This window comes from Dipodomys ordii, unplaced genomic scaffold, assembly GCF_000151885.1.
Source record: "Dipodomys ordii isolate 6190 unplaced genomic scaffold, Dord_2.0 Scaffold115, whole genome shotgun sequence".
In the NCBI taxonomy this organism is placed as follows: domain Eukaryota; kingdom Metazoa; phylum Chordata; class Mammalia; order Rodentia; family Heteromyidae; genus Dipodomys; species Dipodomys ordii.
The window spans coordinates 1,845,061-1,865,174 of record NW_012267331.1 but is presented as its reverse complement, the minus strand read 5'-3'; the positions used below and the strand labels follow the sequence as shown (position 1 = coordinate 1,865,174).

General features: G+C 53.5%; 2 protein-coding genes across 2 annotated transcripts in view; both read right to left on the bottom strand.

Moving 5' to 3' along the window:
* Window positions 1–9,162, bottom strand: part of Colec11 (collectin sub-family member 11) — a 42,562-nt gene extending 33,400 nt beyond the window's left edge. The window contains exons 1-3 of the mRNA XM_013028878.1: window positions 9,125–9,162; window positions 6,291–6,446; window positions 1,000–1,071 (exon numbers count right to left, since the gene is read on the bottom strand). Coding sequence (XP_012884332.1) covers window positions 1,000–1,071; window positions 6,291–6,420 — 202 coding nt within the window. The 5' untranslated portion in view covers window positions 6,421–6,446; window positions 9,125–9,162. The remainder of the gene's footprint in view (window positions 1–999; window positions 1,072–6,290; window positions 6,447–9,124) is intronic.
* A 5,518-nt stretch (window positions 9,163–14,680) lies between these two features.
* Rps7 (ribosomal protein S7) lies at window positions 14,681–20,105 on the bottom strand. The gene is made up of 5 exons (XM_013028879.1): window positions 20,004–20,105; window positions 17,963–18,106; window positions 17,296–17,360; window positions 15,113–15,263; window positions 14,681–14,792 (listed from the first exon to the last, which is right to left on the bottom strand). Exons 1-5 carry the CDS (start codon window positions 20,055–20,057, stop codon window positions 14,715–14,717), a joined length of 492 nt encoding a protein of 163 aa, XP_012884333.1. The 5' UTR covers window positions 20,058–20,105; the 3' UTR covers window positions 14,681–14,714.
* Window positions 20,106–20,114: the final 9 nt, after the last annotated feature.

Below are 20,114 nucleotides of genomic sequence, written 5' to 3'. Positions count from 1 at the left end.
CCCCTCCACACCCAGGACACAGCACAGATCACCCTCCACACCCAGGACACAGCACAGAGCACCCACCACACCCAGGATACAGCACAGAGCACCCTCCACACACCCAGGACAGCACAGAGCATCCTCCACACACCCAGGACACAGCACAGAGCACCCTCCACACCCAAGACACAGCACAGAGCACCCTCCACACCCAAGACACAGCACAGAGCACCCTCCACACCCAAGACACAGCACAGAGCACCCTCCACACACCCAGGACACAGCACAGAGCACCATCCACACACCCAGGACAGCACAGAGCACCCTCCACACACCCAGGACACAGCACAGAGCACCCTTCCACATCCAGGACACAGCACAGAGCACCCCTCCACACACCCAGGACACAGCACAGAGCACCCTCCACACACCCAGGACACAGCACAGAGGGCGAGTTGGGGCCCTCTCAGCCGTCGGTGCTGGGACTCCAGTTCAGGACCAGTCTACAGGAAGTGAGTGCACAAGGGTCACAGCGGACATGCAGAGACGTGCCCCTGGCACATTAGCTGGGCCCACCAGTCAACCTGACCATCAGAGTTCACACTAAATGAGCCCCAACCTGAGTAAAACCCCAGCTGAACGAAGCCTTGGGGCTCAGGGCCTCCCGGAGACCACGGCCCCTTGCAGCGCATCTCACTTTGATCTGATCAACTTTTCCATCCTCCTCACATGCTCCACACCTCATGTGGACTCCTCTCTCAGAAACAGAGAGGTTTGGCTGCACTGACTTTCTGGTTATACCATTGCTGGGTTTGCTGGGTGGTCACAGCTCACATATATGATCCTGAGACTCAAGGTCCCATCTTACAGCCAGCACTGCACCTGCTGGGCCTTCTGTCTGCCATGGTGGCCAGCAAGATGCAGGTGTTGAGCTGCACTGAGTGCAGTACCCACCAGAAGGTCTCCACCCACCCCCGCCCTCCGCCCCCCACAGCCACACAGCGGGCTGGCAGGTACCTTTGTCTCCTGTAGGGCCGACTCTTCCAGGCCTCCCCGGAGCTCCTTTGTCTCCCTTCTCCCCTGTGTCCCCTGTGGAAGAAGTCAGATTTGGTTAGGAGCCTGGCCAGGCTGTGGAGGGCCAGGAATGAGGAAGATGCTGGGTGGGGAGAGGGGGAGAGGTTGTAGCCGGCCAGGCCTCCAGCGGCAGGCAGACTCCCAGCTCCATCCTTGGGGGCTTTCCTCACCCCAGTTTCTCCCTCAGGGAGTGGATTTGTCACACACTACCTCCTGTCCATGTGACCCACCCCACCCACACACCAAAAGGAAGGAACCCCACTGTGAAGGGCAGAGCCCCCGTCCCCGGGGACGGTGTGCGTCCACACTGGGGTCCTACGGGTGTCGGCCTCACCCTCAGCACAGCCCCCACAGAGCACACTCTCCGGGGCTCCTTGGTGTGCTTCTGGGACCAGGTGAGCAAGCCTGCACTGGTCTGGGGGTCAGAGACGGAGACAGGGGGTGCAGAGAGTATAGCAGCTGAAGGGGCCAGGGAGGCATGGCCCCTCATCACCCCCTCCACTCCCCTCCGTGCCAATTCCAGCCCAAATGACCTTCCTAAGACACAAATCAAACTCTGCTTCTCCTTCCTCAAAAGACACATCAAGCTGCCAACAGCTTCATCTTAGTTATAAATAACGTCCCATTTTTAAGGACCTCCTCGGTATCTGTCATTTTTATGTGGCCATCACATAAAAGTGTGCATTATTATCACTCGGTCTAATACTTGCCCTTCTTTGTACAGCCGGGGGACTTCAGCGCGTGGCAGGCCAACATTTGAGTGAACGTCAATTCTCAGTGGTTTGGCATTGACTGTTGCCCTTGGCCAGGTGAGAGGACCAGCCACAATGACAGGTCCCCTCCAAAAGTCCCTCACCTGCTGGGCACCCATGCTCACACCTGTCATCTTAGCCAATCAGGAAGGCTGAGATCTGAGGATCAAGGTTCAAAGACAGCCCAGGCAGGAAAGTCCGTAAGACTCTTATTTTCAATTAATCACCAGATAACAGGAAGTGGCGCTGTGGCTCAAAGTAGTAGAGTGCTAGCCTTGAGCACAAAAGCTCAGGGACAGTGCTCAGGCCCTGAGGTTAAGCCCCAGGACTGTCGATTAAAAAAAAAAAATTCCTAACTTGAAAATCTAGGCTAACAGAGAGGACATTTAAACTGAAATAAAGAGAAAAGCAAAACAAGGGAACTGGAAACTAGAAAACTGAGCTGGAGCATCCTGATATCCCCAGGCTGCGTCCTGTTCCCAGGCTCTCTAGTTTTCAAACTTTTTTTTTTTGTCGGTTGTGGGGCTTGAACTCAGGGCCTGGAAGCTGTCTCTGAGCTCTTTTGCTCAAGGCTAGCACTCTACCACTTTGAACCACAGCACCACTTCCAGGTTTTTTTGTTTGGTTGTTTGGTTGTTTGTTTTGAGTGGTTAATTGGAGATAAGAGTTTAATGGGGATTTTTCTGCCTGGGCTGGCTTTGAACCATGATCCTCAGACCACAGCTTTCTGAGTAGCTAGGATAACAGGCGTGAGACACCAGTACCCGGCTCAACTGTTCTATATCTTTGAAAAAGATAAGAGGTAGTGGCAGTCGCAATCCTGGCAAGGGGCCAGCGGTGGGATGAGCGGTGCCCCCAGAAAAGCCTGAGAGTGCCAGCCTCACGCAGAACCAACAGCCCTGGAGGCGGGGGCTGCAGCCCCCTTACAAACCCCACTGTGAGGGATTAAGATAGAGATGAATTCCTCACAGGTAGTACCCAGAGACAAGCCACTCTGAACATTTGCTGGCTCTGCTTTGAAATTAGCTCTCAAGTTGAAAGTTGAAGGAAAAAAAAACTCATAAATGCCAGTATCCATCTTCCAGAATTTCCAGAAAGACTGCACAGGCCTTTGAAGCCTGGGTGACCATGAAGATTTCCTAGCGGATCTCCCCATACAACAGGAAGGCCAGGCCCACAGAAAGACACTCAGGAAAAATCAGAGACAACTAGCATCCACGTGTCAGCCTAGCATTGCAAAACATCATGAACAAAGAGAAAATTCTATCAGCTACCCAATGGGAAAAGTGCTCTCAGGCCTGTGTGCATGTAAATGAGGGTGAGATTGGCAGCAGAATTCTCATTAGCAAGGCAGGAAACAGCATAAAATAAGGCAGGAGCTTCCACACAGTGACAAGCTCTACATGGAGGTCGGAGAACCAGAGCAGGATGCAGCCATGCAGAGCGAGGGCGGTACTTGGAGAAGAGGGATAGAAGCAAAGGGCCGGTGATGAGCCGCAGAGGATGAGGAATCAGAGCTGGAGCTCTGGCTAGTCCTCAAACTTCCTACTTCATAAGAACCACAGGTGCTGGGAAGGTGGCTCAGTGGTAAACTGCTTGCCTAGCATGCATGAAGCCCTGGGTTTGATTCTTCAGTACCTCATAAATAGAAAATGCCAGAACAGAATTGGTGCTGCAGTTCAAGTGGTAGGGTGCTAGCCTTGAGCAAAAGCAGCTCAGGGACAGTGCCCAGGCCCTGAGTTCAAGCCCCAGGACTGGCAAGAAAAGGGGAAAAAAAAGAACCACAGGTAAGCGGGCACCAGTGGCTCATGCCTGTGATCTTAGCTACTCAGGAGACTGAGACCTGATGATCTTGGTTCAAAGCCAGCCCAGTCAGGAAAGGCTGTGAGACTCTGCTGTTGTTGCTGGTGGTGGTGGTAGTGGCTCTGGGGCTTCAACTCGGGGTCTGAGCCTGAGCTCCTTTGCTCAAGGCTAGCACTCTACCATTGAGCCAACAGTGCTATTTCGGATTTTCTAGTGATTAATTAGAGATCAGAGTCTCAAGAAATTTCCTGCCTTGGCTGGCTTTGAACAATGATCCTAAGATCATAATCTCCTGTAGCTAGGATTATAGGAGTGAGCCACTAGTACCCAGCTTATGAGACTCTTATCCACAATTAACCACCAAGAAAGCCAAAAGTAGAACTGTAGCTTAAATGGTAGAGCACTAGCCTTGAGCAAGCAAAGCTCAGAGACAGTACTTGGGCTCCAAGTTCATGCCCCAGGACTGGTACACACACACACACACACACACACACACAGAACCAAGGAGAAACTGGACACTGGTGTCTCACACTTGTAATCCTAACTACTCAAGAGGCTGAGATCTGAGGATCTCAGTTTAAAGTCAGCCCAGGCAGGAAAGTCCATAAGACTCATCTCCAATTAACCACCAAAATCCAGAAGTGGGCTGTGGCTCAAATAGCAGAGCACTAGCCTTGAGCACAAAAGCTCAGGGACAATGTCCAGGCTCTGAATTGAAGCCCCAGGTCTAACAAAAGAACCAACCACAGGGCCGTGGTAATTGTCTAGGAAGGACACCGTGCACACCAGCAAGATGCTCACGTCACCACAGGTCCCCGCTTCCCCACAGGGCCGAGAATGCAGCCGAAAAGCCCACACGGCCTAGCTCTGAGTGACCTGGAAGAAGCTGGGACCACGCCACGTCTGTCAGCCAGTGTGCAGGGCAGGAACCCTGGGCGCACGGGTGGGCTCCTCCACCGGCAGGGACCTTCACTGATCTGCAAGTTCCCTGGCGTTAGCGTGTAGACCTCTTCTTGGTGGTGGGGGTGGGCCTTGGACTTGAACTCAAACCCAGGGCCTTGCACCCTTGCTTAGATGCATGCAGAGACACTTGCGGCTTTGTAACAGGTCTCAGAAAGGAACTCCGCTGAGAAGGCACCGCGGCCCTCTGGGGCCCACAGCTAACCACAGCAGAAGAGAAGCCTGGATTCCTGCCTCCATTTTGCTTCTGTCTCCTTAAGCCTGAGGGTCTCCCCTGAAGCCACGTCGGGGTTCCCAAGGCACCCCACATGAGAGTGGTGACACCTCAACCTGAGGACAGCGACCCCGGGCGGCAATCTCCTTGGGAGTAGGGTCGTCTCCCAGGGGAAGCGTGGAAGATGCCGGAATGGAGGAGAGCCAGCCACAGGGCCGCGCATCTGCCTTCTCCCTTCGCCAGCTCACTCTGCCCTTCAGCCTCCCTCTATCTCCTGTGTTGGGGTGAGCGGCTGGGTCTGACTCAGGGGGCCTGCAGCCTGGAAACTCCCCCTGCAGCTGGTCTTGTGTGGTTGTTGGTTCTACACGCTTCCACAGCTGCAAGACGCTGGGATTGGCTTTCTCTAAGGGCTCCACCATACAGCAGCCCACGAGCCTCCTGGGGGCCAGAGCCTCGCTGGGGGGCAGGGGAGGATGAGCAGCCGGCGACGTGCATGGGGGGTGCTCCAAAAGTGACAGTGGTCCCCCCAAATCCGCACGGGCTCGGGCACAGGCCAGGCCTTCCCGCCCTCAGGGCCCCTGCCAGCCCCGGGCTCCCTGGGCCCCTCCCAAAGTCCCTAAGGAGCAAGGGCCCTGTTTCCACCCCTTCTCCCCCTGCCACCCCCCCCTCGTCTGGGAGTGGTGGGGCTGCTCTGCGGGCCCAGCTGACTCTCCAGGATGAGGTCCAGGCCTTTCCCACCGCTGCTGCCCTCTCCGGACCATACAGCTCCCCACTGGAAGCAGGCTACAGACAAAGCAGCAAGGAAACACAAAGAATCTTTCTGTGACACAGGGTCTCCCTCTATAGCCTCTGGAAGCCAGGATGATACAGACAAGCGATCACACCCAGCTCAAGTTTCTAAATAAAGAGCCCTCAGGTGGGGTGGCTCCCACCTGTAATCCTAGCTACTCAGGAGGCTGAGATCTGAGGATCGCAGTTCAAAGCCAGCCAGGGCAGGACAGTCTGTGAGACTCTTATCTACAGTTAACCACCAGAAAACCAGAAGTGGCGCTGTGGCTCAAGTGGTAGAACACTTGCCTTGAGCTGAAGAGCTGAGGGACAGTGCCCAGGCCCCATGACCGACCAAAGAAAAAAAAAGAGCCCTCAGGAGCCAGCACAGGGTACCCTGTGGGGCCTCAGGCAAATTGCTGAATCTCTCAGGGCCCTGATTTCCCTATCTGTAGAATGAACCCAGTGCACTCACCCCGTGTGCAGATCGTGTTGCAGGGCCTGAGACAGCCACAAGGTGTCCTCACAGAGGACGGCTAGGGAGACCCTGAGTTACAGATGAGCGGCTAACTTCAGGATTGCACAAGGGGTGCTCCTTGGCTGGAGCATCATTAGACCTCCTGTAACCAGACCCTGAAAACAGCCCCGGCAGATGAGCAGATCTTCCTGGGGCCCACCTGACCGGAAGCCAGCCTGCGTGTGGCCAGAGCTAGAGGGGAGGGGGAGTGATCAGTTACCTTTGAGGCCGGGCACTAGGATCTGCACGGAGCAGGGGTCGTCTGCCGTGGGCTGAGGGCATCCGGAAGGCAGCAGCGACAGGAAGGCCAGGCCGATCAGCCAGCCCGCGAGAGCCAGGACTCTGCTCATGGTGAGCGCAGGCTGGACGCTTACCTCTGGGGAGGAAGGCAGGGACACTGCAGTGCGGCCAGCGAGCAGAGCAGCGCAGCCCATGCCCGGGCCCATCCAGGCCTGGGTTTTCACGCCAACTGTGATCGCTGAGGGTCACCCAGCCTCAGCCAAGCAGCCTCTTCCCCAAGCTAGGCTCGAGGCAAAGCTGGCCGAATGTCCTGGCGACCTAGGCGAGCTCCGGGGCCCAGGCTGGCCTCAGCAGAGGACAGCTGGCCTGGCACCTCAGAGGTGAACCTTGAGCCCCACAGACCGCTCAGTCCACAGGCAGGAGCCGAGGCCCAGGTCTGCCACCAAGTGCAACGGGACTCCACTAGACACCAGCACGAAGAGGCCTCCTCCTGGGAATCAAGCAGAGGGTTAGAGGAGGCCCGGGGGGAGGGGGGGGCTGGGGAGCTCGTGCTTGTCCCAGGAGGCACAGGGCCTGTTGATCCTTGCCCCTCCATCACAGGGGCACCTCAAGAAAAAACTTCTCTTGCCAGTCCTGAGGCTTGAACTCAGGGCCTGGTCACTGCCCCTGAGCTGCTTTTGCTCAAGGCTAGCGCTCTACCACTTGAGCCACAACACCACTTCTGGCATTTTCTATTTATGAGGTGCTGAAGAATCGAACCCAGGGCTTCATGCGTGCTAGGCAAGGACTCTACCACTGAGCCACCTTTCCAACCCGAGAAAAAGAAATTTAAAAGCTGGCACTGGTGGCTCATGCCTATAATCCTAGCTACTCAGGAGGCTGAGATCTGAGGATCGCAGTTCAAAACCAGCCCAGGCAGGAAAATCTGTGAGACTCTTGTCTCCAATTAACTACCAAAAAGCTGGAAGTGGAGCTGTGACTCAAGTTTTAGATTACCAGCCTTGAACAGCTCAGGAAGAGTTTCCAGGTCCTGATTTCAAGCCCCAGCATCGGTGTGTGTGTGTGTGTGTGTGTGTGTGCACGCGCGCACACACACACACACACACACAGCTTACAGCTTAAACCCAAGGCCGCGCTTCTCCATCTCCTGCTCTTCCTTGAGTCCGGCTCAGCTGTGTCTCCTGTGCACACAGAGCTCCCTGGCCAGTCCTCAGACACCTGAGGCCACACTTGGATTATTGCTCTGCTGTCTCTGTCCAGAACCCCCCAGGTGACACGCTTGCCACAGACCATTGTGCACAGAACCATGGCAGATTCAGAAGTAGCCCAGAGACAGATGTGTGCTTCCTTCTTGTCCAGCCACCTCCTGCAGTAATGGCCCTGCACACTGCAGGGGCACGGGCCCCGTGGTACTGGGAGGATGCGGGCTGTCCCAGTGTTCATGTGTGTCTGGCATTGGAGCTGCCAGGGGTGTGTTTCCTCACTAGTTGGCAGTGGTCCGGGGCAGGGCAGCAGCTGCCAGCAGGACTCGCATGGCTCTTAAAAGCCCACAGCCCATCACACCCAGTGCAAGTCCCTACAGAGGCTTCTAGAAGGCTGCGCGACACCTCCAAAGACAGTAGGTGAGGCAGGAGCCAGAGCAAACCAAACCTGGCCAGCCCCCCTCCAGCCCACACATGTTCACTGCTGGCATTCTGGCTGTCACCACTGCGGGGTGGCCGCAGACCCTCCCTTTAGCCCCAGGCAGACTCCATCCCAAGCTACGGGTCCCTCCCTGGCACTGAGCAGGCGCAGGGCAGAGGCACGTGGGGTGCTGAGGAGCACCCCCTGACACAGGGCTCCGTGATCGGCTGCCTTCGCTGCAGAAGAATTTGGTTTTATAAACCAAGGCGCTGCAGCCATTCCAGGCTAGCTGTAAGAATAACAAATAACAACGTTATCTCTCAGCCACCCGGGCAGAGGCCCAGCAGCGGGTGAGCGGCTTGCTGGGGAGATTAAATGCAGCATTTGAAGAAAAGAGCTACCTAAAGAATGACATGAGAGGGGAGACGCAGGACTTGAGTAGCCAGATGCACAATTCTGCACTTTGCTTCAGTGGCTGGGCAACCCTGCATCTCACCAGCCGGGTACCAGGAGGAACCCCACCCGGCAGCCTTGAGGGGCAGCCCTCACGGGCCAACTGACCCACCACCCTGCTGTCCTCCACATCAGGCATGGAGGTGCAGGGCAGGACTCCCGGACCTCAGTGAGACAGCGCTCCCCCCCCAGCCCTCCCCCCGCCTCCCGCACCCAGTCGCTGGCTCGGAGGAATCATTGATTGGTCTGTTGGTCTGTTCTCTGTCACCCACCGCACAGATTTCCAAAGCCATAGACAAAAGCAAATCACTGTGTAAAGCCCCATGGTGAAACCTCTGGGTGCAACACACACACACGAGCTGTTGTGAAGGCTGTGAGCTACAGAGCTGGTGCCTCTGCTCTCTAATCCCACAGAGGGCTAGAGTCGCCGCCTAGCTGTGCACGCCCCAGGCCCACCTGCTCAGGGTCTGTCTCCCAAGAGACCCAGCCCTGAAGATCCAGCTGCTCCCCAGCCCGCAGGTGCTCTGGTTTCTGTGTGGCCGAGCCCCAGCTCTGTCACCTGCTGACGCTCACCCACCCAAACGGCCTCAGCAGTGGGCTTCAGGAAGTTTCCGTCGTTACCTACTGAACCAACCAAACTCTAGGATCCTGTGCAGGGCTGGGCCTGACTATGAGACTTGCCACTTCCCGAGAGCGGGATTCCACCCCATTCGCCTCCTGGGCAGCAGCGGCTCCTACCTGTAGCACGCTAGGCAAGGGCCTGGTCCTGCTGGTGGCCGGCCACGGGACACTGCCCTGCGGAGCCTCATGCTGGCTATTTACAGAGACCCCCGCCCGCCTGCCGCCCTGGCCCGGCCGCTGGGAGGCTGCAGCCTTATCTGCACAGGCTTCCTGCCAGGAGCAAAGCAGCTGCGCAAGGCCAGGCGGAGTGTGGGAACGCGCCCGGGGCCTCACCCGGCCCCAGGCAACCTCCCGTCCCCTTGGGGACTTTCTTTCCGGTTCTCCTTGCTCTTCTTTTTCTTTAAACAAATAGGCATAGTGTGGGAATTCAACAGTGTAAAGATGGGGGCCAGGTGTGGTGGTGCATACTTGTAGCCCCACCTACTTGGGAGGGAGAGGCAGTAGCAGTGAGTTTGAAGTCAGCCTGGGAAAAGTTAGGGAGCCCCTATCTCCACTAAAACTAAAATATCACAGCCACACAGCCGCTGGAAGGTGGCTCAGTGGTACAGTCCCTGCCTCGCATGCATGAGGCCCTGGGTTCGATTCCTCAGCACCTCATACACAGAAAAAGCCAGAAGTGGTGCTGTGGCTCAAGTGGTAGAGTGCTAGCCTTGAGCAAAAGAAGCTCAGGGACAATGCCCAGGCCCTGAGTTCAAGCCCAGGACTGGCAAAAAGAAATATGGATACTGGGTCTAAGTAACACCATCTTGTCTTCACCGCCATCTCACACCTTGGTGGATGATGGGGACTTTCCACAAACTCTAGAGGTGACATTTACTTCCCCAAGCTGGGCGCCAGTAGCTCACACCTGTAATCCTAGCTACTCAGGAGGTGGAAATCTGAGGATCACGGTTCAAAGCCAGCCCCAGCAGGAAAGTCTATGAGACTCTTATCTCAATTAAACACCACAAAACCGGAAGTGATGCTGTGGCTCAAGTGGAGTGCTAGCCTTGAGCAAAAGTAGCTGGAGGACAGTGCCTAGGCCCTGGATTCAAGTCCCAGGACTGGCAAAAAAAAAAAAAAGTAACTTCTAAATTATACTTTTTTTTGGGGGGCAGGGGTTGGTCATGGGGCCTGAACTCTGGGCCTGGGCGCTGTCCCTCAGCTCTTCAGCTCAAGGCTAGCACTCTACCACTTGAGCCACAGCGCCACATCCAGGTTTTTCTGCTTATGTGGTGCTGAGGAATTGAACCCAGGGCCTCATGCATACAAGACAAGCACTCTACCACTGAGCCACCTTCTCAGCCCTTAAATTATATGTTTATAAATGTTTACATCTACATCGAAAATACCAAAACTGAGAGTTGGTGGCTCATGCCTGTAAATCCTAGCTACTCAGGAAGCTTAGATCTGAAGATCACGGTTCAAAGCCAGCTCAGCCCTGGCAGGAAAGTCTGTGAGACTTTTATCTTCCACTAGAAAACTGGAAATAGAGCTGTGACTCAAAGTGGAACAGTGCTAGCCTTGAGCAAAGGAGCTCAGGGACAGTGCCCAGGCCCTGAGTCAAGCCCATGACCAACATTCAAAAGAAAAATGTAATGCCAAAAATATCACCAGGGGGCTAGGAAGGTGGCTCAGTGGTAGAGCACTTGCCCTGCATGCCTGGGGCCTTGGGTTAAATTCCTCAGCACCACATAAGCAAAAAGAAAAAAGCCGGAAGTGGCGCTGTGGCTCAAGTGGTAGAGCACTAGCTTTGAGCTGAAGAGCTGAGGGACAGCGCCCAGGCCCAGAGTTCAGGCCCCACGACCAGACCCAAAAAAAATCACCAGGACATGTTAGGAAGTGTTCCCCATATGGACCCCAGCTCTTGCTCCTCTCCCCTCCTCTCTCCCTCTCCACACCCTGCTCTGCTCTCCTCTGCTCTTCTCAGCTTCTTGATTTTTGGGTTTTTTTTGGGGGGTCCAGTCGTGGTGCCTGAACTCTGGGCCTGGGTGCTGTCCCTCAGCTCTGATTCAGCTCAAGGCGAGCGCTCTGCCACTCAGCCACCTTCCCAGCCCCTCTTCTCAGCTTCTTCAAAGCCCCGAGGTCACGGCCATGGCGCATAGCCTTCATCTCAAGCCCTGGCCAGCGTCCAGTGTTTACATTCGGAGGTAACGGGAAGTTGGGAGGGTGGGACTTGTCTGAGGACAGAAGCCTCCCTGGAGTTCACCCCATGCACTGCCCTATCCCTGGGACACTTCTGCCTTCAGGACATTAACCTTGGCCACCCTCCTCCCTCCCTCCTCACCCCCAAGGCTTCATCTCCCCCCAAGTACAACAGCTCGGGAGCCTCCCACTCTACCAGGCCAGACTTGTCTGCTCCTGCCTGTCCCAGACTCTGCTCAGCCCAGCCAGTCGGACTGGGCAGGAAGGCGAGTGTGTGTGTGTACAGAGGGAGGGGGCCCAGCACCACGGCACATGCATTTAATCAGCACTTTTATGCATGCAAGGCAAGCACTCTACCACTGAGCCACCTTCCCAGCCCTTAATCAGTGCTTTTTTTCTTGTCGGTCATGGGGCTTGAACTTGGCCTGGGCGCTGTCCCGCCACCTTCCCAGCCCCAATCAGTGCTCTTCAAAGAAGCTAGATGGTAGGAGGTACTGCTGAAGCCAGGTGCTGGTGGATTCCACATTATCCTTGCTACATAGGAGACAGAGACTTGAAGTTCAAGGACAGCCTGAACAAAAAGTTTGTAAGACCCCTGAAACAATAGCTACATTAGCTACAATACATTACATACATTAGCTACAATAGCTACATTAGCCAGGGGACCTACTCAGTGCTGGCTGGCCTCATCCCAAACATCCAGACTGCGAACTGAACCAAGGGACAACACAACTGACCAGAGCAATGGGCGCAGCACGGATGCTTGCAAAAACATTTCCCCACGGGCTGGGAAGGTGGCTCAGTGGTAGAGCGCTTGCCTTGCATGGCAAGGCCCTGGGTTCGATTCCTCAGCACCACATAAGCAAAAAGAAAAAAAAAGCCGGAAGTGGTGCTGTGGCTCAAGTGGTAGAGCTAGCCTTGAGCTGAAGAGCTGAGGGACAGTGCCCAGGCCCAGAGTTCAGGCCCCAACCAGACCCAAAAACAAAAACAAAAAACATTTCCCCACATATCTGATGGCCACACAGGACGGAGAAGACACCTGCCTGCTCAAGTGCTCACACCAGAGAAGGGGCAAGGCGGGTATGTGAGTGGCGGCGGGGTGGGATGGGAGCTGCTTTCCTGGTCATCTTGGAGCAAGACCTGCTGCTCACAAATCCATTGGATAAAAACTCACAGGACCACACGGCTGGGAAACGTGGCTTAATGCTTGCCCAGCATGCATGAAGCCCTGGGCTCCTCAGTACCACATACACAGAAAAAGACCTAAGTGGCACTGTGGCTTAGGTGGTAGTGACAGTACCCAGGCCCTGAAGTCCAAGCCCCAGGACTGGCAAAAAAAAAGTCTGCACCCACTACACATCTAAGGGGGCTGGAAGGTAGCTCAGCAGTAGAGTGCATGCCTTGCAAGCATGAGGCCCTGGGTTCAATTCCTCAGCACCACATAAACAGAAAAAGCTGGAAGTGGAGCTGTGGCTCCAGTGGTAGAGCGCTAGCCTTGAGCTGAAGAGCTGAGGGCTATGCCCAGGCCCAGAGTTCAGGCCCCATGACCGGCAAAAAAAAAAAAAAACCCACATCTAAGTTCCCAGGTTTGTGGCCACATACACTTTATTTTCCTGGCTGGGATGTAGCTCAGTGGCAAAGCGCTTGCCTAGCAAGTGCAACATCCTGGGTTCGGTCCCCAGTACCAAAAAAGACAAAAAAAAGTTTTTAAAAAAACAAACCCAAACACTATTTTCCTATTACATCTAGCCAGGACTTTCCTAGGACAAATGCATTCTAAACTTGGTTTGGTTTTAGGTTTGATATCCAGGCAAGACTTGGATATTCTCTAGCCTCAGAGCTTATATTAAAGGATTGTTTCGGTGCATACTGAACAAGGCAGATGGTCAGCAACACTGGCGGGTGCAGAAGGCAGGATGGGCAGTCTTGCACAAGGCCTTGGCCTGAGTGACCTTCCATCCAAGGAACCAGAGAAGGGTGGCAGCTATAGCATCGCTGTCAAAACACCCAGTGCAGACAGAACCCAGCCTGGCAGGCCTCTACCTGGCCACAGCCACCATGACCAGGGTACCACCAATGGTCAGGAGGTCCTCTCTGGGCCTGACCTCCCCAGCTAAGGGGAAAACCCTTCACCGCACCAGACTCCATGAGCTGGCCTGCACTGTACTTGGGGGAAAAGGAGGTGAAACACTACTGAGAGCTGCCACCTCTCCTTTGGTGTCTCTAGAATAGCACTTTTCAAGGTCATTGAATCCCTACCCAAACACCCACCACCACCGGGGGTCAGAAGAGGGCAGCCATGACCACTGCTCCATGTCCTCAGTTACTATTGACACAACTTTATCTACGGGTTAGAAACTAAGAACTGGACTGACTACTCACCCATTTCCACTCCATACAGACTGAAAGAAAAAACATAGTGTTACGTGGTTACAAACCCCTGTTTTCAGGCCTCTCATCAAAACACAAAATCCCTACATGACTCTAGGGAATAAGAGTAGAATTGTTGGTTCACTGGGTGAAGTTCCAGTTCTGAGATGAGGGATAAAATTCTGAGGTTTATTACTTGGGTGTCAGTGGTGCATGTATATAACCCTAACTGTGCGGGAGGCTGAGATCTGAGGATCCTAGCTCAAAGGCAGCCCAGACTGGAATGTCCATGGTCTCTTCAACTAACCACCAAAAAGCTGTGAGTGGAGCTGTGGTTCGAGGGACAGAGCCCAGATAGACATCAAGTCCCAGGAGGCTCAGTGGTAGAGTGCTTGCCTTGCATGCCTGAGGCCCTGGGTTTGATTCCTCAGCACCACATAAGCAGAAAAAGCCAGAAGTGTTGCTGTGGCTCAAGTGGTACAGCACTCACTTTGAGCTGAACAGCTGAGGGACAGAGCCCAGACCCAAAGTTCAGGCCCCACAACAGACCAAAAAAAGAAAAAAGGAGATCTTGGTCACATTTAAGGCTACTGATCAGAACTGAAAATGGCTAAGGCAGAGGGCAGGGTATGGTGGTACATGTCTGTAATCCAAACTACAAAAGGAAAAAACAGGGACAAGGGTCTCTGCTCAATAGCCAAGAAAGTTCAGATGAGTTCAATAAATGAACTCAGGTGTGTTAATTCACACCTGTAATCACAGATGCAAGGGAGATGTAGGTCAGAGTACCATGTCTAAGGCCAATCTAGGCAAAATTGAGGCCCAACCTGCAGAAGAGAGTAGGGTGTCCCTAATTGGTGTAACATCTGCCCAAGATACAAAGAAGCCTTAAGAGTTCACACCAAGAAAAAAGACAGGGAACTTCGGGTGTCCTTAAATCACACACAAAAAACTAAGAAAGTACAAGTATTTCTTTAAAGCCAAGCTGCATAGAAACAGTAGTGCAGCGCTTCGAGATGCCAGGATTGAGCAGGCCCCCCTGCCCACCTCCAGCTGCCACGAGGCCACTGATCACACACCCATGCCTCTAGCAGGTCGAGAAAGATACCTAAAACCCAATACTATGAATTATACTTTATTTAGTCATCTTTCTTTACAACTGAAACTCTGGGAATTCAAAATTAACATCCTTGCCCGTGAGCTTCTTATACACACCAGAAAACGTTTCAACCTACAAGAAAAGAAAGAATTCGTCACCAAAAGATACAGAAGTGTCCCCTGCAACCCAGTGAGCATGTTGTGATGGCATGGGGCCTGGTTCACCCAAGGGCTGGAGCAGCTTATCCCTACCCCCAAGCTGCTCCCACAGACACACAGAGCCCGAGGGGCTGCTGCCATCAACTCCTCCTGGGGTCAAACACACCACCCAACCTGGCTTCGCAACATGCTGCCGTCCCCTGTGTATCTTCTAACACGTCCCCCGTAGGTGAGGCCCAGGAGGTGAGCCCGACTTCCTCACCGTGTGTGCGCCGCCGCCCCGCAGCCTGTTACCTTGTGCTCCACGTTGTTCTGCTGCGCTCGGTCCAGATGGACCTTGATGAGCCGGCTGCCGTCCAGCTTCACCCGGATCCTCTTGCCTACAATCTCGCTGGGGAAGACCAAGTCCTCCAGGATGGCGTCGTGCACAGCAGTCAGAGTGCGGCTTGAGGAAGCAGGGACAAGTGAGCAGCACGGCAGGGCCCCCACCCACCCACCCGTGAGTCACAGCAGAAAAGGCAAGCCCGGATCCTGACAGCACCTGACCACTGTCTCCAAACCAGCAGCTGGGCCTTTGAGTGGGCTTAGCAGTTTCTTCCTAAAGCTTCATCCATGTTAAACCTGACCACTTGGCTGTCTCTGTGCTGGTCACAGAAGTGATCAGCAGAGAATTACACACCATTTTCACACTATTTCTAAAGTGAATCCATGCAATAACCTCTTTACAATCAAAAACCATACACTGTCACGAGTAATCTGAAATACCAACGTGACCAAATTGACAACTGCCTCCACCAGCTCTCCATGCCACACATCTCCTTTACGACTCCAGCCAGCAACACACCACTCCACCCCAAAGGAGCTGCTCTGTCCAGGGCTCTAGGGCTCTGCCTAACCAGGACTCAGCCCAGTATGCACACTGCCAGGACTGTCCTGGAGGAACCCAACAACAAGCAGACAACACAGGAAGTGAACATGCACCAAACAGCAGCCACCGCAGTCAGGCACCACAGGCTCACCAGCAGAGCTCAGAGGGGCAGCATGCTGCCCAGCCCCACAGGGGACCACACTGGACGCACTTCAGAAAAGATTCACTCACAACTCCAAGGATGGCTCTCCTGAAGGCATCTCAAGTCCACACTGGAGTGTGGTGGCAGTAACCTAAGTCTGGGACCACCCATAGATCTTAAGGGCTAGGGTGCTCTTGGTGTACCAGACACGAGATCCAGGCTCCACTTCCACACTGAGTGACGTCACGGTTACTTGTCTGGTTCTTACAACCCCGTGGCGTGCATACCATGTTCAGCTCGCCCCCCACCCAGCAGTGCTAGTGAAGCCCTCCAGCCAGCCCCTCCAGTGAGACAGTAAGCCAGAGATTCACTTCTGAGACTTCACTGCCTGCCAGGGGGCCCATCAGAGGATGCTTGCTTCTACCCATTAATCATGAGCAAAGGTACATCTACCAATTACTTTAAACTATAAAGGCCAAAGCCAGTGGTTCATGCCTATAAATCTCAGCTACTCAGGAAGCTGAGAACTGAGGATCAGTTTGAAGCAAGCCAAGAAAAGAAAAGCCACAAAACCCCATCTCCCATTAGCCATCAAAATGCCAGAAGGGAAGCTGTGGCTCAAATTGTAGAGCACCTGCCTTGAACGAAAAAAAGCTCAGGCACTAAGTTCAAACCCAGGACCATCACACACACAAAAACACATGTGTGTATATGTACAAAACTGTAACAGAATGTTCAATAGGAAATGTACTCATTACCTTACTCATATAACTGTAACCCTCTGTACAGGATCCTTACAATAAAAAATGTTAAAAACTGTAACAGAATCAAAGCTGTTCTTGGAATCTTGTCCAGTTTCCAAACATTGAGTATGTCCAGAACTGAAAATATTGGAAAGCAGGAAATCTAACTGGAAAAGAGCAGAATCATCCAACCCATAAGAGATGGCCTTAGGTGTAGGCTGGTGTTAAATGGTGCTTCCTGGACAAGGACACCTCAAGACTGCAGGCTTGGGCCAAGCCCAGGATACTGCTCCTCACTGGATTCCTGACCAGGCTTGGAAACAGACCTACAAATCCTCAAGGAGGCTCAGGCCTCAGTTTCTAGGCCACTCCCATTGCCCTGAAGTTTATATTAGCCAAAATGAGCAAATTCTCCAAGACTTGGGTTCAATTGTCCACTAATAACCAGAGGTAACAATACTTACACACTTAACGAGTTTTTTTTTTTTTTGTCAGTTGTGGGCCTGAACTCTGGGCCTGGGCACTGTCCCTCAGCTCTTCAGCTCAAGGCTAGTGCTCTACCACTTGAGCCACAGCGCCACTTCCGGCTTTTTTCTTTTTGCTTATGTGGTGCTGAGGAATCGAACCCAGGGCCTCAGACATGCAAGGCAAGCGCTCTATCACTGTACTGAGCCACGTTCCCAGCCCCTTGAGCAGGCATTTTTGAGGCAGCTAAAACACTCACCTTCTGGGACGCTTCTGCTTATTTTTTGTCCGGCTTTTTCTGGTTGGCTTGGGCAGAATTCTCCTCTGTAAACAAAAAACATTATATAGCAAAATGCACATACACACCAAAACCTGAAGTAGGCAAAATGCTGTAAAAGATGGATTACTTTAAAACCAAACCACTCACTGAGAACTTTCTATAAAGCGCTTCCCCATCCATTCAGAACCCCTCTATTACAATGCTAAATAGCCCAAGACATTTGTTTCCACGCTCAACACCCACTACCTGCACATGCACTCATGGACTTGATGCTGAGCAGGCTCCCTATGTTCCCCTAAGTCCTGACTTCACTCTGCAAAGCCTCACCATGTCCCAACTTTGCCCTCTTCCCTACAAGCTTCCTTAGTGTTGCTCCAGTCTCCGTGGACGACACCAGCCGAAGAGCAGGGACTGCTATTCAGAAGCATTGTCCACACAGACCACCGGGCACTACAAACACCAGAGCTCCTCAACAATTGCAAATACCCACCCTGTCACTTTACACACGTCAGTGCTTGGCCTCAATGCTGAAAGCAAACAACCTTTCCTAGCTAGCACTGGGACGGTAACAGGACTGTTTCAATAACTCAACTAAAACGGGCCCAAATGCAAAGACATTGCACTGAACCCAGGACAGAACACACACCTGGGCAATGAAGACAACATGCTTCCCGCTGAACTTTTTCTCCAATTCACGAACTAACCGGACTTGGATTTTCTGGAAAGATTTCAGCTGAGGAACTGGAACGAAAATAATGATAGCTTTCCGACCACCGCCAACTTCAATTTCCTAAAAAAAGAAATTCCACATTTTAAAGTTCTTATCTTCACTCTTCCTAACCCAAGCACAGTCCTGTTTACACTACTCAATTTCTGTACTAATGGTAAATTACTCTGCAAAGCCCGGTGCCCAGCATTCAGACCTGTAAGCCTTGCTATTCAGGAAGCTAAACCTGAGGACTGTGGTACAAAGCCAACCTAGGCAGGTAGTGAGATTTTGTGTGCATGTGTACACGGGGTCCTGGGGCTTGAACCCAAGCCTGGATGCTATCCCTGAGTTTTTGCTCATGCTAGAGGTCTACACCACTTGAGTGAGGCACCAATGCCTGGCCAGAAACCTGACATTCTTTTTTTTTTTTGGTCGGCCGTGGGGCTTGAACTCTGGGCCTGGGCGCTGTCCCTCACTCAGCTCTTCAGCTCAAGGCCAGCGCTCCACCACTTGAACTACAGCGCCAGTTCCGGTCTTCTGGTGGTTTATTGGAGATAGGAGTCTCACGGTCTCTCCTGCCCGGGCTGGCTTTGATCCGTGATCCTCAGATCTCAGCCTCCTGAGTAGCTAGGATTACAGGCGTGAGCCACCAGCGCCCGGCAGAAACCTGACATTCTTATCTCCCACCAACGGACAAAAAATCCAGCACTGGTGCTGTAACTCAAATGATGAGTGCTGGCCTTGAGCAAAACTGTGCCCAGGCCCCAGCACCAAAAATTACCAGCTGGACAATGATGGCTCATGCCTGTCATCCTAGCTACTTAAGAGGCCAGAAATCTGAGGATCTTGGTTCAAGGCCAGCTCCAGCAGGAAGTCTGTGACTCTCGTCTCCAATTAACCACCAGAAAACTAGAAAGGGTACTGTGCACCAAGTGGTAGAGCACTACTAACCTTGAATGCAAAAGTTGAGGGGCAGTGCCCGGGCCTTGAGTTCAAACCACATGACCGGCCAAAATACTTTTTTATTTTTGGTGGGTCGTGGGGCTTGAACTCTGGGCCTGGGCGCTGTCCCTGCGCTCTTCAGCTCAAGGCCGGCATTCTACCACTTGAGCCGCAGCGCCACTTCCAGTTTTCTGGTGGCTTATTGGAGATAGAGTCTTATGGACTTTCCTGCCCGGACTGGCTTTGAACCGAGATCCTCAGATCTCAGCCTCCTGAGTAGCTAGGATTACAGGCGTGAGCCACTGGCGCCGGGCTCGAAGTAAATATTAAAAAATAAAAACCTGAAAAAAAAACTTGGCTATACTTCGATAAGGCTTTTTCTCTTCCCCACTATGAGCAGTGGGAACTTAAATCTTTGACTATAGCTTTTGGACCTCGAGCCTTTAGAGTGACTAGGAAGTCCGGGCGCCGGTGGCTCACTCCTGTAATCCTAGCATGCCGGACAGACAAGACACATAAACCTAACACTGTGTGCAAGTACGGTGTGCATCTTTGCAACCAAAGATAACAGCTAGTAATCCTCTGCTTACTTAGGGGCTTTTCACCAAAGGCTTGAGGCTTTTTAAAGTTCAAGGCCGGGCTGATGGCTCACACCTGTAATCTTAACTACTCAAAGGGTGAGACCTGAGGAATTTAATCTCAAATCTGCCACGGAAGGCACAGAAGTAGAGCTGTGGCTCAAGTGGTAGAGCATCAGCTCTTGAGTGGCAGAACTAAGAGACTTTGTCCAGATCCTAAATGCCAAATCTCTTTCGGGGGGGGGGGGGGGAGGAATAACTCCATGGCCTAAGTTTCAACCCAGGGACAGGACCAGGGTCCGGAGTCAGTCCCGAGTCCCGGGCCTGACACACGTGCGGCCCGCCCCTCCACGTCTCCCGGGTTAAAACCTAGGCAGCGCCAAGGCGCCCAGCAGCGCCCCGCACTCCGGGGGCTCCGGCCGCGTCCCGGGCCGAGGGCGCCCGCGCAGCCCGCTCACCTTGGCCGCCGTGATGTTGAGCTCGCGTAGCTGGGCCTTGAGGTCCGAGTTCATCTCCAGCTCGAGCAGCGCCTGCGGGCGGCACAGCGTGGGCGCGGGGCCCGGGGCCGG